Raw genomic sequence first — 17,883 nt, forward strand, 5'->3', positions numbered from 1 at the left:
GTCCTTCTGAATACCAAGTTGAAAATGATGTTCTCTTGTGGCAAGGAAGGCCATTGGTATCCTGGGCTGCCTTAGGAGGATTGTTACCAGCAGGTCAAGGGAGGTGATCTTTCCCTTCTGCTGAGGCCACACCTTGATCACTGGGTCCAGTTCTGGGCTTCTCAGTTCAAGACAGATTTGGACATTTTGGAGAGTGTCCAGTGAAGGGCCACTAAGATGATGAAGGAGCATCTCTCCTATGAGGAAAGGCTGAGAGAGACTGGGACTGTTAAGCCTGGAGAAGACTGGTGGGATCTCAATATATATATATAAGCACCTGAAGGGAGGGTGCAAAGAAGAGAGTCTCAGATTCTATTTAGTGGTGTCCAGTGACAGGCCCAGAGGCAATGGGCACAGACTGAAACACGAGAGGTTCCCTCTGAACATCAGGAAACACTTTTTTACTGTGAGGGTAACTGAGCTCTGGCATGGGTTGCTCAAAGAGGTTGTGGAGTCTCCATCCTTGGAGATACTCCAGATAGACACAATCCTGTACAACTGGCTGTAGGTGTCCCTGCTTGAGCAGGGGGGGTTGGACTAGAGGATCTCCAGAGGTCCCTTTCAACTTCAACCTTTCTGTGATCCTGTGAAGATGCCTCCTGTGCATGGTTAGGGCCTGTGTGTGGTACTGATACATTGCGTCGTGTGAGCAGGCTGGGGTTTGGAAGTGGTCAGAGTAATCTTGCATCTTTGATATGTACTGCAAGCATAGATTGCAGTTACCGATTCTCATTATTTCAGGCTATTCAAGATCATTTCAAAGTGTCACATTTCATCTCATTTCTGTCTCTGAGACATTCAGCTGTGCAAATCACATGGCTTTGACAAAATAATCCCAACATGTACATGGTCGTGACATGCTGAAAAATCCAGTTGAAACTTTGGTGCCATGGGTTTGGTGTTGGTGATTTGTGAAGTAGAAATGAGGTCCCCTTGTGCTGTTTCAGTTCGCAACAAGTGGAGAAATGTGCTCTTGTGTGGCATCATCTCTACTTCTCCTTAACCAGGAAGTGGCCAGAAATACATCTGCTACAGAATCGCAGGCAACATACTCTTGGACGCCGTGGAAGGGGAAGAAAACTGAGCACTTTCTGGCCATCGCAGATCTCCTTCCACTTATCTGCACAGCTGGTCCGTCAAACCGTTGTATTGTGGGTGTCTGAACTACAGCAGCTCTTATGAGACACGAAGGGACGTTTCCATGCTGTGTGGTGTTGCCTGTGCCTTCAATCCCTCCCTCCCAGGCCTCTCAGGCTGCATGGTCAGCTTTGCTCCTGCCCTTGGTTTCTCTGAGTGCCTTGCCCGGGGAGGTGAGAGGGAGCTTTGCTGGGGCTGGCAGCGGTTCTCCTTGCCTCCCTCCCTGACCAGTTTGGAGTGGTTATCCTGGCGCTACCATGGAAACGGTGCCTGCAGTCGAAGAAGAGGGAATGTGTGTGGCATTCAGCCGCTGCCAGGTGTGGGGAGGAGAGAGCCTGCATTTTACCCAGTCCAAGTTCCCACTGCAGGGAGAGATGTTGGATTTAAAATGGGGGGCAGGAGGGAGAACAGATATGGCTCTAAACCACAGCTCAGAAACTGTGGCTGGAAATCAATTTGTACCTCCTTTTTGCCATTAAATTCACTTAAAGCACTAAATTTAAAATTCGGTGTGTGCTGGCTTGTTTTTATTTACTTTGTCTTTTCATTTCAATACTGTGATATCATGAACCAGTCTGTTCTGAAAAGGGAGTTGCAACTCCTACCTGCTTGTTATGCCTTTGAGATCAGGGGCTTGAGTGATGTGCATTGTATGTGCCAGGTCTTGGACAAAATCATTGGGGTTCTCAACACTGCTAGAAGATTCCTGTGTTCATCACATAGGGATAGACACAGTTTTGATTGATGTGTTTTACTGTACTAAAGGCTTGAATTTCAGGTTACTTCCACAGTAATATCAATGAAATATCCTGATTGCGGTTATGGAACCAGTTGATTCATTCATTATTTTTACTCTCTCTTTTTCCTCTCTTCTTTTTTTTTTTTTTTTTCCCAATTCAGTGAAAGTAACAATGATTCCTATGACTCTCTTACTTTATAATTGTATCATAGCAGTAACTCTGATATCCTTCCTGTGAGGAACATCCCTGTAGATATGCTTCTGTGCATTTTAATCTATTGACAGTTTCCTGAACAGGGTTTTGGTGGCAACTGACTAGTTTTTGAACTGAAATCTGTCCTGTAGTTGCAGAAGCAACACCCATTATTTCAGTGAAGCATGATAACTCTGGAGTGCAGCAAGTGTTGATTGTGTGTTTGATCCCCAGAACCATAACCACAAATCCAGTCCAATATATTTAATTATTTCGTTCTATTCACTGTTTTACTTAGAATGAGTAGTGCAAATCTAGGAGTCTCTTTGTTTATTCGAGGATTCTGTAGCAAAACTATTTTGTGTTTTGTTGGAAGTATGGCCCAGATTTCCAATCTGTATGTTTTATGGATGAAAATCTGGTTTTGTGTAAAAAACCTGATTCATTATGTTTTCTGGTTTGTGTTTTGTGGCAACAAATGTGTGTTTTACTGATGAGAATGGCCATTGTTGGTTGGACAGCTTTTCTCCACCAATGACCATTAAGTATATGCTGAAGAAAGAGCGAGAACAAGGCAAGAATATGTTATACTATCTCCTGATACACAAAAGCCACCTGTTTTCAGATTTCCACAACCCAATGAAGTTTTGATGTGCTTATTAACCATCAAAAGCATGCCGTTACATAAAGAGCTATCTTCTTTCATCTGTTCTCAAGTCTGGCTCTTACTTGCTTTGTTCATTATGTCCAACTTCTTGTTTTGGAAGAGCTAGTGAATATTGCCATGTGGGATGTTGTAGACCTCTGCATGTCTTCCTTTCAACTGTCTCTTTTTCAGACTAAAGACTTTGTTCCTTGTACAGAATCCATTTCATACCTTTGATTGTCCTTGTAGTCTTTTTTTTTTTTTTTCTTTTTTTTTCTATCTTATCAGTTCTGCCACATAATATCAGACATGGGAAGAGCAGAACTTCACACAGTTTTCAAGATGCTAGTAAACCATGAATTTTTCAGTGGCATAAGACTGTGGGAGTTTGTGTCTTGGTAGGAAAGCTGGTGATCAAATGGTAGTGACAGGACACTCCTGTGGCAGCCCACAGGGCTGTTCCAAGGATGAGAGAGGCATTGACCAGCCAGAGCTCCTGTGAGGGGGAAGTGGCCATGTGGGTAAGGGACAGTGGGGAGGGCCTGGTACTTCTTGCTGGGCTGAGCAGGGTGGGGATTTCACATGTGGATCTCACATCTCTCATTTGCTGCCTGATGGACCATGAAGCTGGCAGACATAGGACCTGCAGGGAGTTTATGCTGCAGCAGGGGGAGTGAACAGAAGACTAATAATATGTCAAGCAGTGATGCTGCAGGGGCAAGGGCCAAGGCCTGTGTGTAGGCAAGAGAAGAACAGAAGCAAGCTTAATCAGGGAAGGAATAGCAGTGTACAGAACAAAACACCTGGAAGCCTTATGACTCATGGCAGCAAGGCAGAAGCTCTCCCCTCATCTGGAAAGGTTCAGCAGAAGAACAGATATGGAGTTCTGTGAATAAACTGGAAGGACGAACACATTACCCTGGAAGAGACAACCAAGCCAACAGCTCAACAGGTTTAACTTGTCAGGGAAAAGCATACTGAGTATTAATAGCAGGAGACTCCCTTCTGTGTTAGACTGAGGCTACATGTCTGCTGACCTGATGCAAAGTCATGTGAAATTTGCTGCTTCCTTGGAGTCAAAATATAGCCAAAGTCCTGCACAGATAGATGTCCAAGACTCATCAAGTGCAAGGACTTGCTACTCTTTCATGCGGACAACAATGATACTGCAAAGTATCATCTGGAAGAAATTAACCAGGGCTGCAGAGTCTTTGGGATTAAAGTAAAGGAGACAGGTGCTCAGATTATTTTTTTCCTCAGTTTTGCCACAGAAGGGTGCAGGCAGAAGCAAGCATATCGTTTGGGTCAACACCTAGCTGTGTAGCTGGTGTCATTGACAGTCTTTCTCCTTCCATGATCATGGGACTATGATCTACTGAGTGTAGAGATCCACTTTTCAAAAGAGTGCAAGGATGCCTTTGCCAGTAGGTTGGGGCACAATAATGTGGGCTTTAAATGAGAGTTAAAGCAGAGTGAAGAGAATCAAGGCTGGAGAGGACAAGGTGAAAGCATGTGTGGAGCAAAGCTGTAGAGGAGGCTACTACACTCCCCTCAGAGGCAAGGAGCAGATGACATGTTGTCTCAAGTGCCTGTGCACCAACCCTCACACTCCAGGGAAGAAAACTGAAGAAATGGAGTTCCATGTACAGTTACAGTGTCATTGGGATTACAGTAATTTAATGGGATAGCTCATGTGTCTGGAGTCCTGTAATGGACAGTTTAAGACTGTAAGGAAAGACAGAAGTGTAGAAGATGGGTAAAACAGAAGAAAGGGTTGTTCTCTGTGTAAAAGAACAGCTTTAATAAAGAGAGATAAGCTGTGGGCTGTAGAGTGCTTTTGGGTCAAAGTCAGAGCCACTGAGAGGGACCTCATGGTGTCTGCTACAGACCTGGATCAGGAAGAAGAGACAGATGAAGCCATCTTCATTTATCTCAAGAGGCCTCATTTCTCAAAAGGGAATTAAACCATCCTGGTATTTAATAGGAAAGCAACATAGTAGTGTGTAAGCAATCTGGGAGATTTCCAGGGTGTGTTGAGAACAGCTTCATAATGCAGTCTGTGGATGGGACAACCAGGAACAGTGCTCTTCTGGACTGAATTACTATTAGAGATGTGTTTGAAGACACAAATGTCAAAAGCAGTGCTGGCTGCAGCAACTGTAGAAGTATAAAGGCCAAGGGGCTTGAGCAGAAAAAGGAGGAGACATAAAAAGAAATCAGTTGGAAAAACACTGTGCTACAAAGAGCTCAAATGAAAAAAGGAGCACCAGAGCAGTGCAAAAGGGGACCAACTCGCCAAAAGCAACACAGAAATACTGCTTCAGTGTGCAGAGGTGCAATTGGGAAGGCAAAAGCTCAGCAGGAGCCCAAACCAGGAAGAGAGAAAAAGAAGTAACATAAAAGTTTCTGCAGGTATGTTAGTAGGAAGCAGAAGTACAAGAAAGATGTAGGCCTGCTGCTGAACAGGACCAGCAAATTTGTCAAAAATGACGGGAAAGGGTGAGGTACTCAACCTGTCTTCACAGGTGATGTCAGGCCTCAAAACTCTTATGTCAAGAAGCAATGATGAAGCAAATGGCAAACCACTGATAGTAGGAGGGGTGGGTCAAGTGAGAGACCATCTATACAAACTGGACAGGTATAACTCCCGTGTGACCTGATAAGATGCAGCTGAGGGAGCTGGGAGAGTTGGCTAGTATCATCACAAAACTACTTAATATCTTTGAAGGGTCATGGAAGTAAGGGGAAATCCATATATTTGGAAGAGAACAAATATTAGAGTGATCTACAAAAAGGTCAGAAAGATACATCCAGGAAACTACAGACCAGTCAGCCTTAGGTTTCTGGGAGAAAGTATGCAATTCGTGGAAAAATTTCCAGGAAGTTGAAGGTCATGTGAAGTTAGGCTTTGGTTCTGGTCCATGAGGATCACGTTCTGCTTATCTACAGGGAATGTAATCTCACACTTTATTTCCTGCTTTTTCAGGCTGTGAAAACATCCTTCTAAAATTCTCTGTTGACAACCTTCAGCCTGACTGTCCTGCATAATTTTGTATTGTTGCCAAACTTGGTTACCCTTTTGTTCACTCCTTGTTTCAAGTCATTTATATATGTATTGAACAGTATGGAACACAGAACCAGAACATCACTGGTGGACATCTTCAACCACTTATTTCTAGTTTTGACTTCCTGTTTAACAAAATATTATCCATGCAAAAACCTTCTGGATAAGTAGTTCATGTTTATGTCAGTGTCCATTAATTCTGTTCCATGTTATAGGCTCCACTAATTTACCTGATACAACGGTCTGGCTCGCTGCTCTGTAGGCTTATAGATCTGGAAACTGACATTGCATTCCACGTCTTTCTGTTCTCAGGTACTGCATCTATGTGTTTTTTAAGTTATGTATCTTTTAGTTCCTTCAGAACACTTGAGCAAATAACCATCTGATCTTCCAATTTGTTAGTTTGTTTTGTCAGTTTGTTTCATGACCTGTTCTACAGTCACTTCAATTTCAGGCAGATCCTCTGATAAAGAGTCCCTCAGTGAGTTCTTAGCATGGGAATTTCTCATGAAATAGCAAAAATCTTTCTGAAGAATTCATTTAGTTTCTCTTCAGTGAACCTTTTTATATCCTGATCACCCAGTGGCTCTACAGACTCTCCAGACAGCTTCTTGCTCCTGATGCATTTAAAGAAAGGTTTGTTATTTGTGTTGATGCCTTTGGCCATTTGTCCCTTAGAACCATCTTGTGCTGTCTCGTTTTTTTTATATTTAACCTGTCAGAATTTATGGGCCTTTATTTTCTTTATTTGAAGATGATTTCAGCTTTCAGAGAGAGTGTTTTTGTTCCTAGCAACTTCCTTTGCCCTCCTGTTTAACTGTGATAACTTCTTGTTATGTCTTGAGCTTTTCTTGACACACTGCATTAGGTCTGAGCTTCCAATGTAGGGGCACCAAGTAGTTTCTATACTGCCTATGAGGACTTAATTCTTAACAGACGTTTTGCTTTTTTTGTTACCTATTTTATCTTTTTATGTGGCTCATAACTGGCAGATTTTCTGTCTTATGTAGTAGGGATGTTGGATCTGAGCACAGAGTGGTCACTTGGAGTAGTTTCTCTGTTGCAAGATGTCAAACCATCTTCTGTGCATTACCTGAGACCAAGTCAAGAATTGCATCTTTTCTTGTGGGCATCCTAAGCAGCTGTCTATGACAGTATCCAAAGTTCAGTCTGTGTGCCATGTCTTCCTGTCATTTTTTTTTTTTTTTTGGACTGTACAAACTACAGGGGTAATTGAAGACTCCCAGAAATAACACATTTAGGACCCTTCTTTCAAAATATGTCTCTGCCTTGATGGACAACCAGTACTGCCAACTCCATACTGTGTCAACCCATGTGTCAACCCATACAAGTTCTTTTTATTCAGTGAGATTGTTTATGTAATTTGATTCTAAGCTCTTCCCCTATCTTTGCCCATACTACAGATGTTATCTTGAACTGCATGTTCTTTACCTATCTGTTTTAAAACAGGTAATTTTTAGACTGTAATTTCCTTATGAAAACCTTTTTACTTTGTTCAAAAGATGAGCTATTCATACCAGAAATTAGGAGAATAAGATCATAATGATACTCCTTAAAACTAACATTTTCATTACTAATTGCTTTTCTCTTTCATAAGAAACAAAATTAATCTGTTGGGAATTTCCTGAATCTGTGGTATTTCTGCAGGGTAGCCAGAAAAAGAATGAATTGCCTAATTATTTTACTAGTTCTGTTCTTTGTAATAAAAGATGTAATAAACCAGGAAAGACTCTAAAACATAGTTTGGGCTATTAAAATTTACTGCTGCTGCCACAGAATCATCTGTGAGAGAAAATGTGGAAATCTCAAGGGTTTGCAGTCCTTGAGTTCAAAATTTTTAACCCATACTGTTTGAAAGTTTGGGGCTTTTTTTTCTTAATACCTAATAGTAGTAGAAATAAGTGAATTATTTGATTAATCAATGTACTGTCTGCTACAATACTAGATTTTTTTTTTAACAAACATCCCTGTATTTGTGCTGAATTTCCTTACAGTTTCTTTGTAATCCTCTTATTTGAAAGTCCATCCACATTCAATTAGTGTAGCAAACTGAGTCTTGCAAGTATGCAAAAATCAAGCTTTTGTCCTGTTAGTTGTAAGACAAGAAAAAACAAAATCCTATAGGTATTAATTTGCATGAAGTAGATTGCCCTAAAAAAAAAAAAAAGGTAAGCCCATCTTGCTTTGTTAGATAACTTTTGAATCTCTTACTAGCATGCTAATGACTAGCTCTTTAATAGCTACTCATGGCAATATTCAGATCTAGTATCCTAATTAATTCAGAGATTCAAGGATAATTGCAAATTATGGAGTCTGTTCTTGGATATGCTTCACTGACAGTCTGTGTATGGATTGAGAAATCAGTCTCTCTTACAAGGCAAGAAAATCAAAGGAGAAAATCGTTCACCAGAATAATTTCTCCAGTGGAAGCAGGGGAAGAGGAAGGGACTAGATGTCTCTAATCTCTTAGGCGATTCTGGACAAGTGTAATGTTTTATAACGTTAGCTCTCCATCTGTATGCAATACCTGGGATGACGTGTATCTTCAAAACTCTGGAAGGGAAAACTAGTTTAGAGATGTATAAAGAGGGAATTGGAGAACCCCATGAATAAAATGCTCGAGAAGACTTTAGAACTCTGAACATGTAGATAGACTGCACAAAAAGTGTTGAGTGTTATTGATATCCACATATGGTGGTGTGTATACTGACACCTCTTGTAGCTATTGCTAGCATCTTGGCATAATGCCCATCAGACTACAGATCAGAGAAGAAAGGAAGACTAGAAGCTGAGTATGTTGTCAGAATAAAAAAAATTTCTTAGTGCTTCAATGTCTAGAACATTTTTAGAAGTTTCACTTTTGGAAGCCACATTGTTTCACTTTCTTAGCTTTACATGTCTTTGAGCCATACAAATATTTTTTACATCATAATAAAGCATCTTCCAGCTGCAACAGGACTGTGTTGCTCTTTTCAGAACAGAATTACCCTACAGATAATGTATTGGAAGATCAGAATAAAAGGTATGAGTCCACAGTTCTGTTTGATATTTTAGATTCGTTGCAAAGTCAGGCTCCAGAAACTCCCACTCTAAATGGAATTACTCTTTTCTACTTAAATGTAGCAAATCTTTGTGCCAGGACAATTGAGAAGTAGACGAGAATCACAAGCTTGGGCCAGTATAACACTGAAGAGTTGGGGTCTGTTACTAAACTCTAGCTCAGTTTCTCTTCCTCTCCTTGGAGAAGATCCACCATCTCTGAGGTTTTGTATTGCTCTCACATTGAGCTTTACAATTAATAACAACAAGCCCTAAAGCAAGTTATAGCTAGTGAGTTAGAAAGTTTATCTTAAGTCTTCCTTAAATTGCTGCTGCGGAGGGTGGAGCAGCAAAAGTATGAGATTAGAAAGCTCTTAGTAGTTCTAATGCTGTCCTAACACTCCAAGGGTTTTACTTAAACTTTATTACTTTGGGGATTGAAGTAGTTTGCATGGGATGGAATAGCACAGGAATCACAGTGGGTGATAAACCATGAGGAGTGTTGGCAAAGGATGCAAAAACTAGTGAGAAGGAGAAGAAATGAGTGAGCTAAAAGACTGAATACAAAACAATAAGAAGAAAAAATGGGATAAAGAAGGATCAGGCAATTTGTAACAGAAAAATGGAGATAATTTGAATAACTGGTGATTGTGCTGGAGAAGAAATAATACAATTTCCCTAGGAACAGAAGTCCAGGCAATTGGGCAGTGTGCCTTCAGAGAGCAAGGCTTGCCTGTAACTCACAGAGGAACAGGGCAGTGTGCCTGGAGAGCTGAAACATGCAACTGAAAGCAATTGTGACCTCATTTGTATCAGGGTCCTAAAAATAGAAAATAAAATAGGGTCTGATTTCTTTTAAAGTTGTTAAAGGCATGAAAAGGACTTCTTCGAAGTAATCTTAGATGAAAAAGAAGGAATAGTTTATTTTTAAACACCATAATCAAACTAGTTCTTTACCCCATAAATAATCCATCTGAGTAATTGCCCAGATGCCATGCTAATCTCTTGTAAAGAATCATGGGACTGCTAAACCCCTCAGTTCAGGTGAGGAAATAAACTAGAGAAATACAGGTTCAGGCTGATAAAATACTAGCACTTGACATCAAGTCAAATGTGTCTTTAAGCATGATGATGAATATCAGAAAGTTTGATAGCCACTGATCTCTAATCCATAATGCACACTGGCGTAGCGCCTTGGCAGAGTTTCCAGAACTCATCAGTTCTGGGATCATGGAAAAACTGGGTTCAAAGAGACCCCTGGAGGTCTACTCTAAGCAGATCTAGCTTCAATGTTAGGTCAGATGTGCAGCTGACTTCCAAAATTGCCAAGCATGGAGGTCTTATAGCCTACTTGGGCAACCTGTTCCTGTTTTTAACCACCCTTGCAGTCTTGTTTGGTTTGGGAGTTTGGGCTTTTTTTTTGTTGTCTGTGGGTTTTTTTCCTTGTATCCGATCAGAATTTACCTCACTGTGACTTGTGTTGCCTATGTTTGCTGAATACCTCTGACAAAAGCCTTGTCATGTCTTCACTATAATCCCCCATTAAGAAGTAAAAGTTTGCAATTAGATCCTCCCTAGACCTTCTCTTCTCTATGCTAAACAAACCATATTCCTTCAGCTGCTTCTTGTAGGACATCTTTGTTGCCCTCTGGTGGTCTTGCCTCAAAATCTTGTCAGGTCTCTTGACTTGGTGACCCAAAACCAGGCACTGTACTCAGAATGCAGCTTCAGGAGTACCAAATAAAAGGGAATAATTACTTCATTGTCTTGTTAGTGGCTCTCTTGCTAGTGCAGTGAAATGAGTGGTTGGCTATCATCACCACAGGAATGCACTGCTGAGTTCTCAGTGCACTGCTGAGTCCTCCAGACCACCAGGTCCTTTCTGTGGAGATGCTCTACTATTACGTGGGATTGCACCCTCAGTGCAAGACTTTTCATTTTTCTTTCTTGAACTTCATGACACTATTGTTGACCTGTTCGCTAACTTGTCAAGGTTCCTCTGAATGGTAGTCCTGCCCTCTGACATATGAATTGCTTCCTTTAGGTTGTTGTTACCTGGAAACTTGGAAACTTGCAGTTGCATATAGGTGCAGTCATAGCTTTTATCAAGTGGAGAGGTTTTATCTTAATTTCTTTTGGCCTCCATTAAGATCCTGCAACAACTTATCAACCACTGAGTTTCTGAATTTGCCACCTCTCTGCTCATCTGATTATTGTACCTTGTTGGGAGCTTTTTCTCTCACTGCTATGTTATTCAGTGAAAGGGAAGAATGAAACAATTCACTGAAAAAGGATAAGAACGTTACAAGTAAAAACACAGGCTAAGAATGGAGAAAGTAGAGAAGCTAGAGGAAATGAATGGTACATTCTGAAGCCTGATTTTTGGTGTCAGATGGATAGGGGCATTGCTAGTGATGTTTTTATCCTGTTTGAAAGCATCAAGACATTTTGTTTTCCTTCTAGTTATAAGGTGGTCTGTCAGGTCTGGTTTGTGTCTGATGCTGTTGCTAGGTTGTCACCAAGTTAAACTTTCCTAGATCTTGCTGTTTTCCTCACAAGTATGTGCCCCAATTTTAGCTGCTCATGCGTGTCCAGTACGATAGGTTAAGAATAGTTTGTTGCCAACGCCACTGTAAGTAATGACATGTACTTGGAGTTTATAGATGTGCAGGATATGGAATTATGCATGATGCCAATAGGATGTGCACAGGAGTATACATGTAATACTTGTGACATTGAGGTACAGTTTTTCTTGTTCAATAGCTTACAACAAGACACAGACAATGTTGTACATTTATACAGACTATGTACTTTAGGAAGTTTTGTGGTTTCTGAGATACTCCTATGGTAGTCTTCAATCCAGGAGACATTTTATTTGTTTGTGTAGCTATAATCAGGCTTTCTCTATTCATCTCACCAGGGATTCCAGACTTACCTCAGTGCTGTTATTTGTCTGTATTTGAAGATTCAAATGATTGTTATACCAGTTGGTTTTTGTGTAGCATATTTACAGTCAAAAGCTAAACACGTTTCCTCTTTTAATGGTATGACCTTAAGATTCTTGGGAATTCAAAAAATCTGCAAGGCTGTTCAGACTAAATTTAGATATATTCTTTTTTTGTATCAGCAACTCTACTGTTTTTGCTGTGTCTTGCCTCAGCATCAATACACATCTCTCTGTAAAAGGATTGAAGGATTACTTTTAAGATTGTAAAGGACAGAGTAGAGTGAGATCAGCTCTGAATATCAGCCAAATTTCATTTGACCTGTTTTACCCCTCTCAATATTCAAATGGGTCAGTACAGACCACCCAGCAGATACAAAGCATAAAAATAATCAAATACCCTCTTACTTGGTGTGCCCTGAGCTCAGGAGTTCATAATCTGTCCGAAGGCTGTGAAGATTTCCATCAGGCTTATTCAGTTTCTGAACCACTGTTAAACTTGTGACCTCACTCAAGTTTTATTTAATGCTTGAAGTTTTGGTGGCTGCAGAGGGTAGATAAAATGTAAATCTCATACTGAAAAGGCAAATACATACAATTGCTGTCTATGGAATAATGAAGATTTATTTTTTTTTTTACAAAAAACCCTCATGGTAGTGGACAAATACCACTTCTAAACACAAATTGCCAGGCCCTAGCAGATATCTACTCTTTTGATCACTTCCAAACAATTTGATAAAGTTGTCATTAAGTTCCTCCCTTTCCAAGCAGCTCTCTTGAGTGATTACTCTCATGATTATCTCTAATCTTTCTGTTGGCTTCCCACTCCCACACCCTTTATGGTGCTATGTGCTAGGACTACTCATTTCACTTTGCAGTGCCTTTGCATGTGCACTTGTTTTTGGCATCATTGCCCTTTGTAGCACAGTCCATGAAACTACACTTGATGTGGCATTACTTAAATTAATTTTGATGTTGCAGTGTAGTTTCTGCAGTTCTTCATTCTGCAATTGTCTTGACAACAGATTTGCATAATCAGTGGGTAGGAATTTGTTTTTAATTTTGATGTTCCGATTAGCTTGATTCAGATAAATAATAGAAGGTTGTGAAGATAACACAACACGGCATGAACTGGTAAAAATGATTGTAAACAGAACAAATAAGACAAATGACAGAGTCAAATTCAGTGGTTATTTTTATAAAATGTAAGCAAATACTATTTCTAGTTTCTGTCTTCTTGCACTGTGACAGCTGCTTGAAAGCTAAACATATGTATTTATTCAAATATTAGTCACTCTCACTGCTTCACGAACAAAGAGAAGGAAGCTTATTGATTTGCTTCTGCCAAGAATTCTTGATACAGAGGGATAGCAGACTTTCCCGACTCTTACATGAATTCTTCTTTTCTTCTTTCCTTACAAAGGCAATGCGGTGGACCTGCACCTTTGTCATCACATGAGGCAATACCTAACACAGTTTGTTAAATGTAATGTAGAGGATAATTCTGAGGTAATAATTATTTGCCTCTGCCCCTTCACATATCACCCCCCACCATGTTCTTCCTTCCATCCCTAACTTCTGATGGCACCTGACAGAAGACAATTAAGTGAGAAATAACAACAGCTAAATCTATCTAGTAATGAAGTTACTGTTCACCTATTTAGCCATTTTCATGCATTAGAAATGCAACATTATTATTTTCATAAGTGATGCAGCACATCTCTCCTTCCTGCTTGAGGAGTAACATACACATAACTGTCCTTTTTGAGTCATCTCTACATGGCAGGACTTAAATACTGCGGGCAGTGAAACCAGAAAACATTCATTTCTACATCTTAAGAAGAGCAGAGTCCCTCAATAAGGGACCCATTATTGAGAGAGAGGCTGCTTAAACTGATCATTTTAGGGGATTTGCTAGAGTAGCAATTTGTATAGTAGGACTGAAAGAGATTAGTGGAGGGTGAGTCATGAAGTGTGCTAGAAATGAAAGATGGAGTGCAGAAGAGAACAGAAAGGAGTAAGTATGAAAGGAAGATAAATGACAGTCAAGAGCAGAAATGTATATTTTGGAGACGAATCATGAGAAAAAAATGTTCTGTAGACAAAGTAATAGTTAGGAAAATGTAGAATTGTCTGGAGAGTAGTCAACTAGAGTGATATACTGAAAATAGGAAGCATAGAAAATATGTATGATACACAATCCAGATAGAGGGGAAAAGAAAAACACAGAATAATACTTCTAAAGTATTTCAATAAAATAGGTTTGGGGGCATTTCTGTATTTAGTTGACTTGGGATAGCATGGATAAAAGGGGGCTAGTGAGAGGTCATTTGCACACCTACCAGAGTAGAAGGACACAATGAGCTACACTTGTTTGGGGAAAGGCAAATGACAGCATGGACAGGTGGGAGCATTACCTCCCGAGCCCTTGATTCTTAATGTTCTCTTAGTAATGTTATGAGGACAGTTTTATCCTCTCACTAAGAAGGTAAAAAAGTGCCCTCTGCTAGGCCATTCCAAAGAACATGTCTGACCTGCCTCACCTGGGATGGTGGGAAGTGAAGCTGGCTGGAGGAAAACATATGCTAAGCATCAAAATGTGCATTTGATAACATTGTCATGATATAACCAAGTAACATTAAAAATGCAGTGGAATAGAATAGCTATTAAAGCTTCTGCTTTTATTTTGAAAGTAAACTTAATGCTCTGTTTGGTTTTGTTTGGTATTTTATACTATCAAAACTTCTCAGTGTTTACATGCTTTGATATAAGCATGCTGCCATAGCAAATACTATACCACTTTGATTTTACGTTCTTCAAAACTTCACTAATTCTGTTACAATCCTTTCTGCAGTAAGGGTATTATTTTATGCAAACAAGTCCGGGATTTGAATAATGGCTCTTGGAAAGTTGATCAACAGTCTGTTTAGACAATTGATTCTACGAGGTGAGAGATAAATGCTCTCTGTGAAGTAGGCATATCTGAATTAGGTGATTATTATTAGGTAGCTTTTAATAGTCCTACAACAAAGAAAAAGACATTTCTGAGTACTACAAAAACGTGCAGAGAATATTATTAACTGTGGTTACTAATGCACTATTAAGATTCAGTAAGGAGTGATGTTTCGCTGTTTACATCAACCTGACTCTTGATGGTGTTCTTTTGCTCTGTATAGTGTTGCTTGGAATAATGAATACAGAATTAAGTAGGCTTTGTCAAATAGTGGCCATTAAAGTATACATCAGCTGCTTTGTGCTCTACATAAATTGTACTTGGACTTCCTTTCCCCCTTACTCATAGTGCAGGGCAGAAGTTATTCCATGCCCATAACAAGAGGAAGAGGACTGATGCAACTGGATTAGGTAGAACAACCACCAGCCATTTCCCGCTTTGATTTCAGTTGTGGTTTGCCTCGTTTCAGATTTGAGGAGTTTAATGTCTCCATTTACCCTTGACTTCTTGTTTAGAGATTTTAGGTAGCAGATAGGATGAAGAATTTTTAATCCTTCTTGCTACTCCTAACATTTCTTCCTTTCTCTCAAATACCAAGTTCTTCAGTGTCACTTGATGGGTGTAAGTCATTACCCAAGTAATTTCCAGTGCTTTTTTTCTGTTAGGCAGTACATTGCTGGGGACTTACTCAAGGGACTCTGTCCCATACCTCTGCATCACAGAGAGGTCTTTTTTTGGAAGAAAAGAGGGAGAAAGAGATAATGGGTGCATTTGTTTGGATTTAGGAATAAAATAACAAGTGGATTCCCAAAATATATCTCTTTCAGGCTTCAACAAACCCAAAGAAAAGTTTCAAGAGCACTGTTCCTGTTTACCTGTGAAAATGACTAAATGTAACTGATCAAAGTGAAAGGGCAGCAACATCTGGCAAATTTACAGCAAAAGTAATTCCCTAAAAGTGTTTCAATTCTGTATTTGATGAAATTACTGTTACCATATGTGTGAAGTGTAGCTCTTTAAGGAATAGTGGGGATGTTACTTGTATTGGTTTTGCCTTTTTTTTTTTCTTTTAATTAAAAAAAAAATTTCTTGTGTATAAAACTTGTTAAAAGTACATTTATAAGCTCTGTGGATAAATCTTGCCTGGTGGGACTGGTTTGTCTTCCTCGACTGAATAAAAAGAAATACATTCACTTAGCAGTAAGATTTTTAATATGGCTTTTGTCCAAAACTACTTGATTTTCATTTCTGCACATCATTAAATGCAGAAATTAAACTGTGTTCAGTCCATAACAACACACCTTCAATTTAGTTTATTTCACTAGCGTGTGCTGTGGTGGTTGTCTTTTTGAGTACAAAAGCTTTCGTCACCGCATGATCATTTGCGGAACTTTGCATCTTTTTAAGTAACACAAATTGTTTTTCTTTGTGATCATACTTAGATCAGCTTGTTAAGAACCCATTTATATGCTCCTAAGAGGCCTACATGAACTATAAATGATTTTCACATACATCTACATTGTTTAATGTATTTGAAAATTCCATTCTTGATAAAACATCTTGTTCTACAACATACATAATTAGAGTGGATGAAGGAATGAGTAGTTGTTACCACAAAAATTTGAACTGAGAATGTGGTTTTAAAAAAAAAAAAAAAAGCTTTCCTATAGGATATATTAACAGTTCTTGCAGAAATTGTAATTTTCTATACTGAAATTGCTTCTTAATCTTGAGAAGTCAAAAAAAATGGTTTAATCTACTTTTCCAGGAGCTGCAGTTTGAGAGACTGACTCGAGAACTTGAGGCTGAACGTCAGATTGTAGCTAGCCAACTGGAGAGATGTAAGCTTGGATCAGAAACTGGAAGCATGAGCAGCATTAGGTAATGTATGAATTGTTAATTTCTTTGTAATGTAATTAATTTTGTTGCTGTTATGAATTACCACTGAGGACATGATTGATCATCTTCTTGTAAAAAATTTTACACCAGGGAGTGTGAGATTTTAGTCACGTTTGAAAATACACATTTTGATCTACTTTTTAAAAAGAAAATTTCAAGAAAAGGCTTAATTTCATACAATTTGGTATCTGGTTTGTCCTGTAACAAAGTAGTAGTCATATTTAGAATTAATTGATTTTATGTAGTCTGAATGGATTAACAGTAAAACTCCTGTTTCCACTACCAATACAGCTGTAATTTTCAGCGAGGGCTTTTTAGCTGCATAGTTTGAGATGTATTAATACAAGTTTTGTGAACCTGTTTTTATCATAATTTCATCATTCGAGGTATTAAAAGCATTAGAGATAATTACTTAAAGCTGCTGACCTGACATCAAACTGTAATGATAAAATACTCTTTTTAAAAAAAAATTGGCTTTCTTCAATTTAAAAAATTGTTCTAGCACATTGTTTGGATGATGATGAGATTATTTAAGAAACTGTAACAAAAGGAAGCTGATCTTGGTCAGTTTGGTGCAAGTAAAGATTATGTAGTTTGAGCTTCTTGATACTAGTTTTTTTGTTTTCTGAGGTGAACCTCATAAATGAAAGATGATAGTACTGAGTTTCAAGGATCAAGAAAAAAAAAAAAAACGTGAGGCATATCTTCTGTTTTTATCATCGCAAGTATTGTGTGATATCTTTTGAATACATAAGATCAAGTATGATAATGCCAATCTTAGTGCCAAGTTTTGTGTGATGCTAGTAGGAAAAGCTACAAAAAATACCTGTCACTCCTGGAAGAAACTCCTCCTCAGTTGAACCAATTCAGACTACAATCAAATAAATGGTAGTTTTCCATGACAAGTAGGAAATAATAATTCAGTAGAATGTCAGAGCAACAAAAATACTGAATATAACAGTTCAGTTAAAAGGGCCAAAGTCAGAAGAATCTTTCATTGATTCAGCAGAAGCTGTACATGAAGCTGTCTTAAAGATAAATATTCTTAATAAATCAATTTACAATTAACTCCGTAAGACGAAGTCTTAACTTTATATAATCTTCCCCACCAGCTAGACTTATATCAACATCAGAGAAACTATTACTTAGAATTATTTAAGCACAGAGTAGGTAGTATTTGGCAGTGCAGTACAGTGCTATATTTGCACC

General features: G+C 39.0%; 1 protein-coding gene across 2 annotated transcripts in view; it reads left to right on the forward strand.

Moving 5' to 3' along the window:
- LOC113476640 (catenin delta-2-like) overlaps positions 1–17,883 on the forward strand; it is a 254,882-nt gene that overhangs the window by 120,040 nt on the left and 116,959 nt on the right. For both annotated transcript variants that reach the window (XM_026842473.1, XM_026842474.1), the window contains exon 2: positions 16,544–16,656. In XM_026842473.1, the coding sequence (XP_026698274.1) occupies positions 16,544–16,656 (113 nt within the window). The remainder of the gene's footprint in view (positions 1–16,543; positions 16,657–17,883) is intronic.

Source organism: Athene cunicularia (genome assembly GCF_003259725.1).
Source record: "Athene cunicularia isolate RWA chromosome 2 unlocalized genomic scaffold, athCun1 chr2_part1, whole genome shotgun sequence".
NCBI lineage: Eukaryota > Metazoa > Chordata > Aves > Strigiformes > Strigidae > Athene > Athene cunicularia.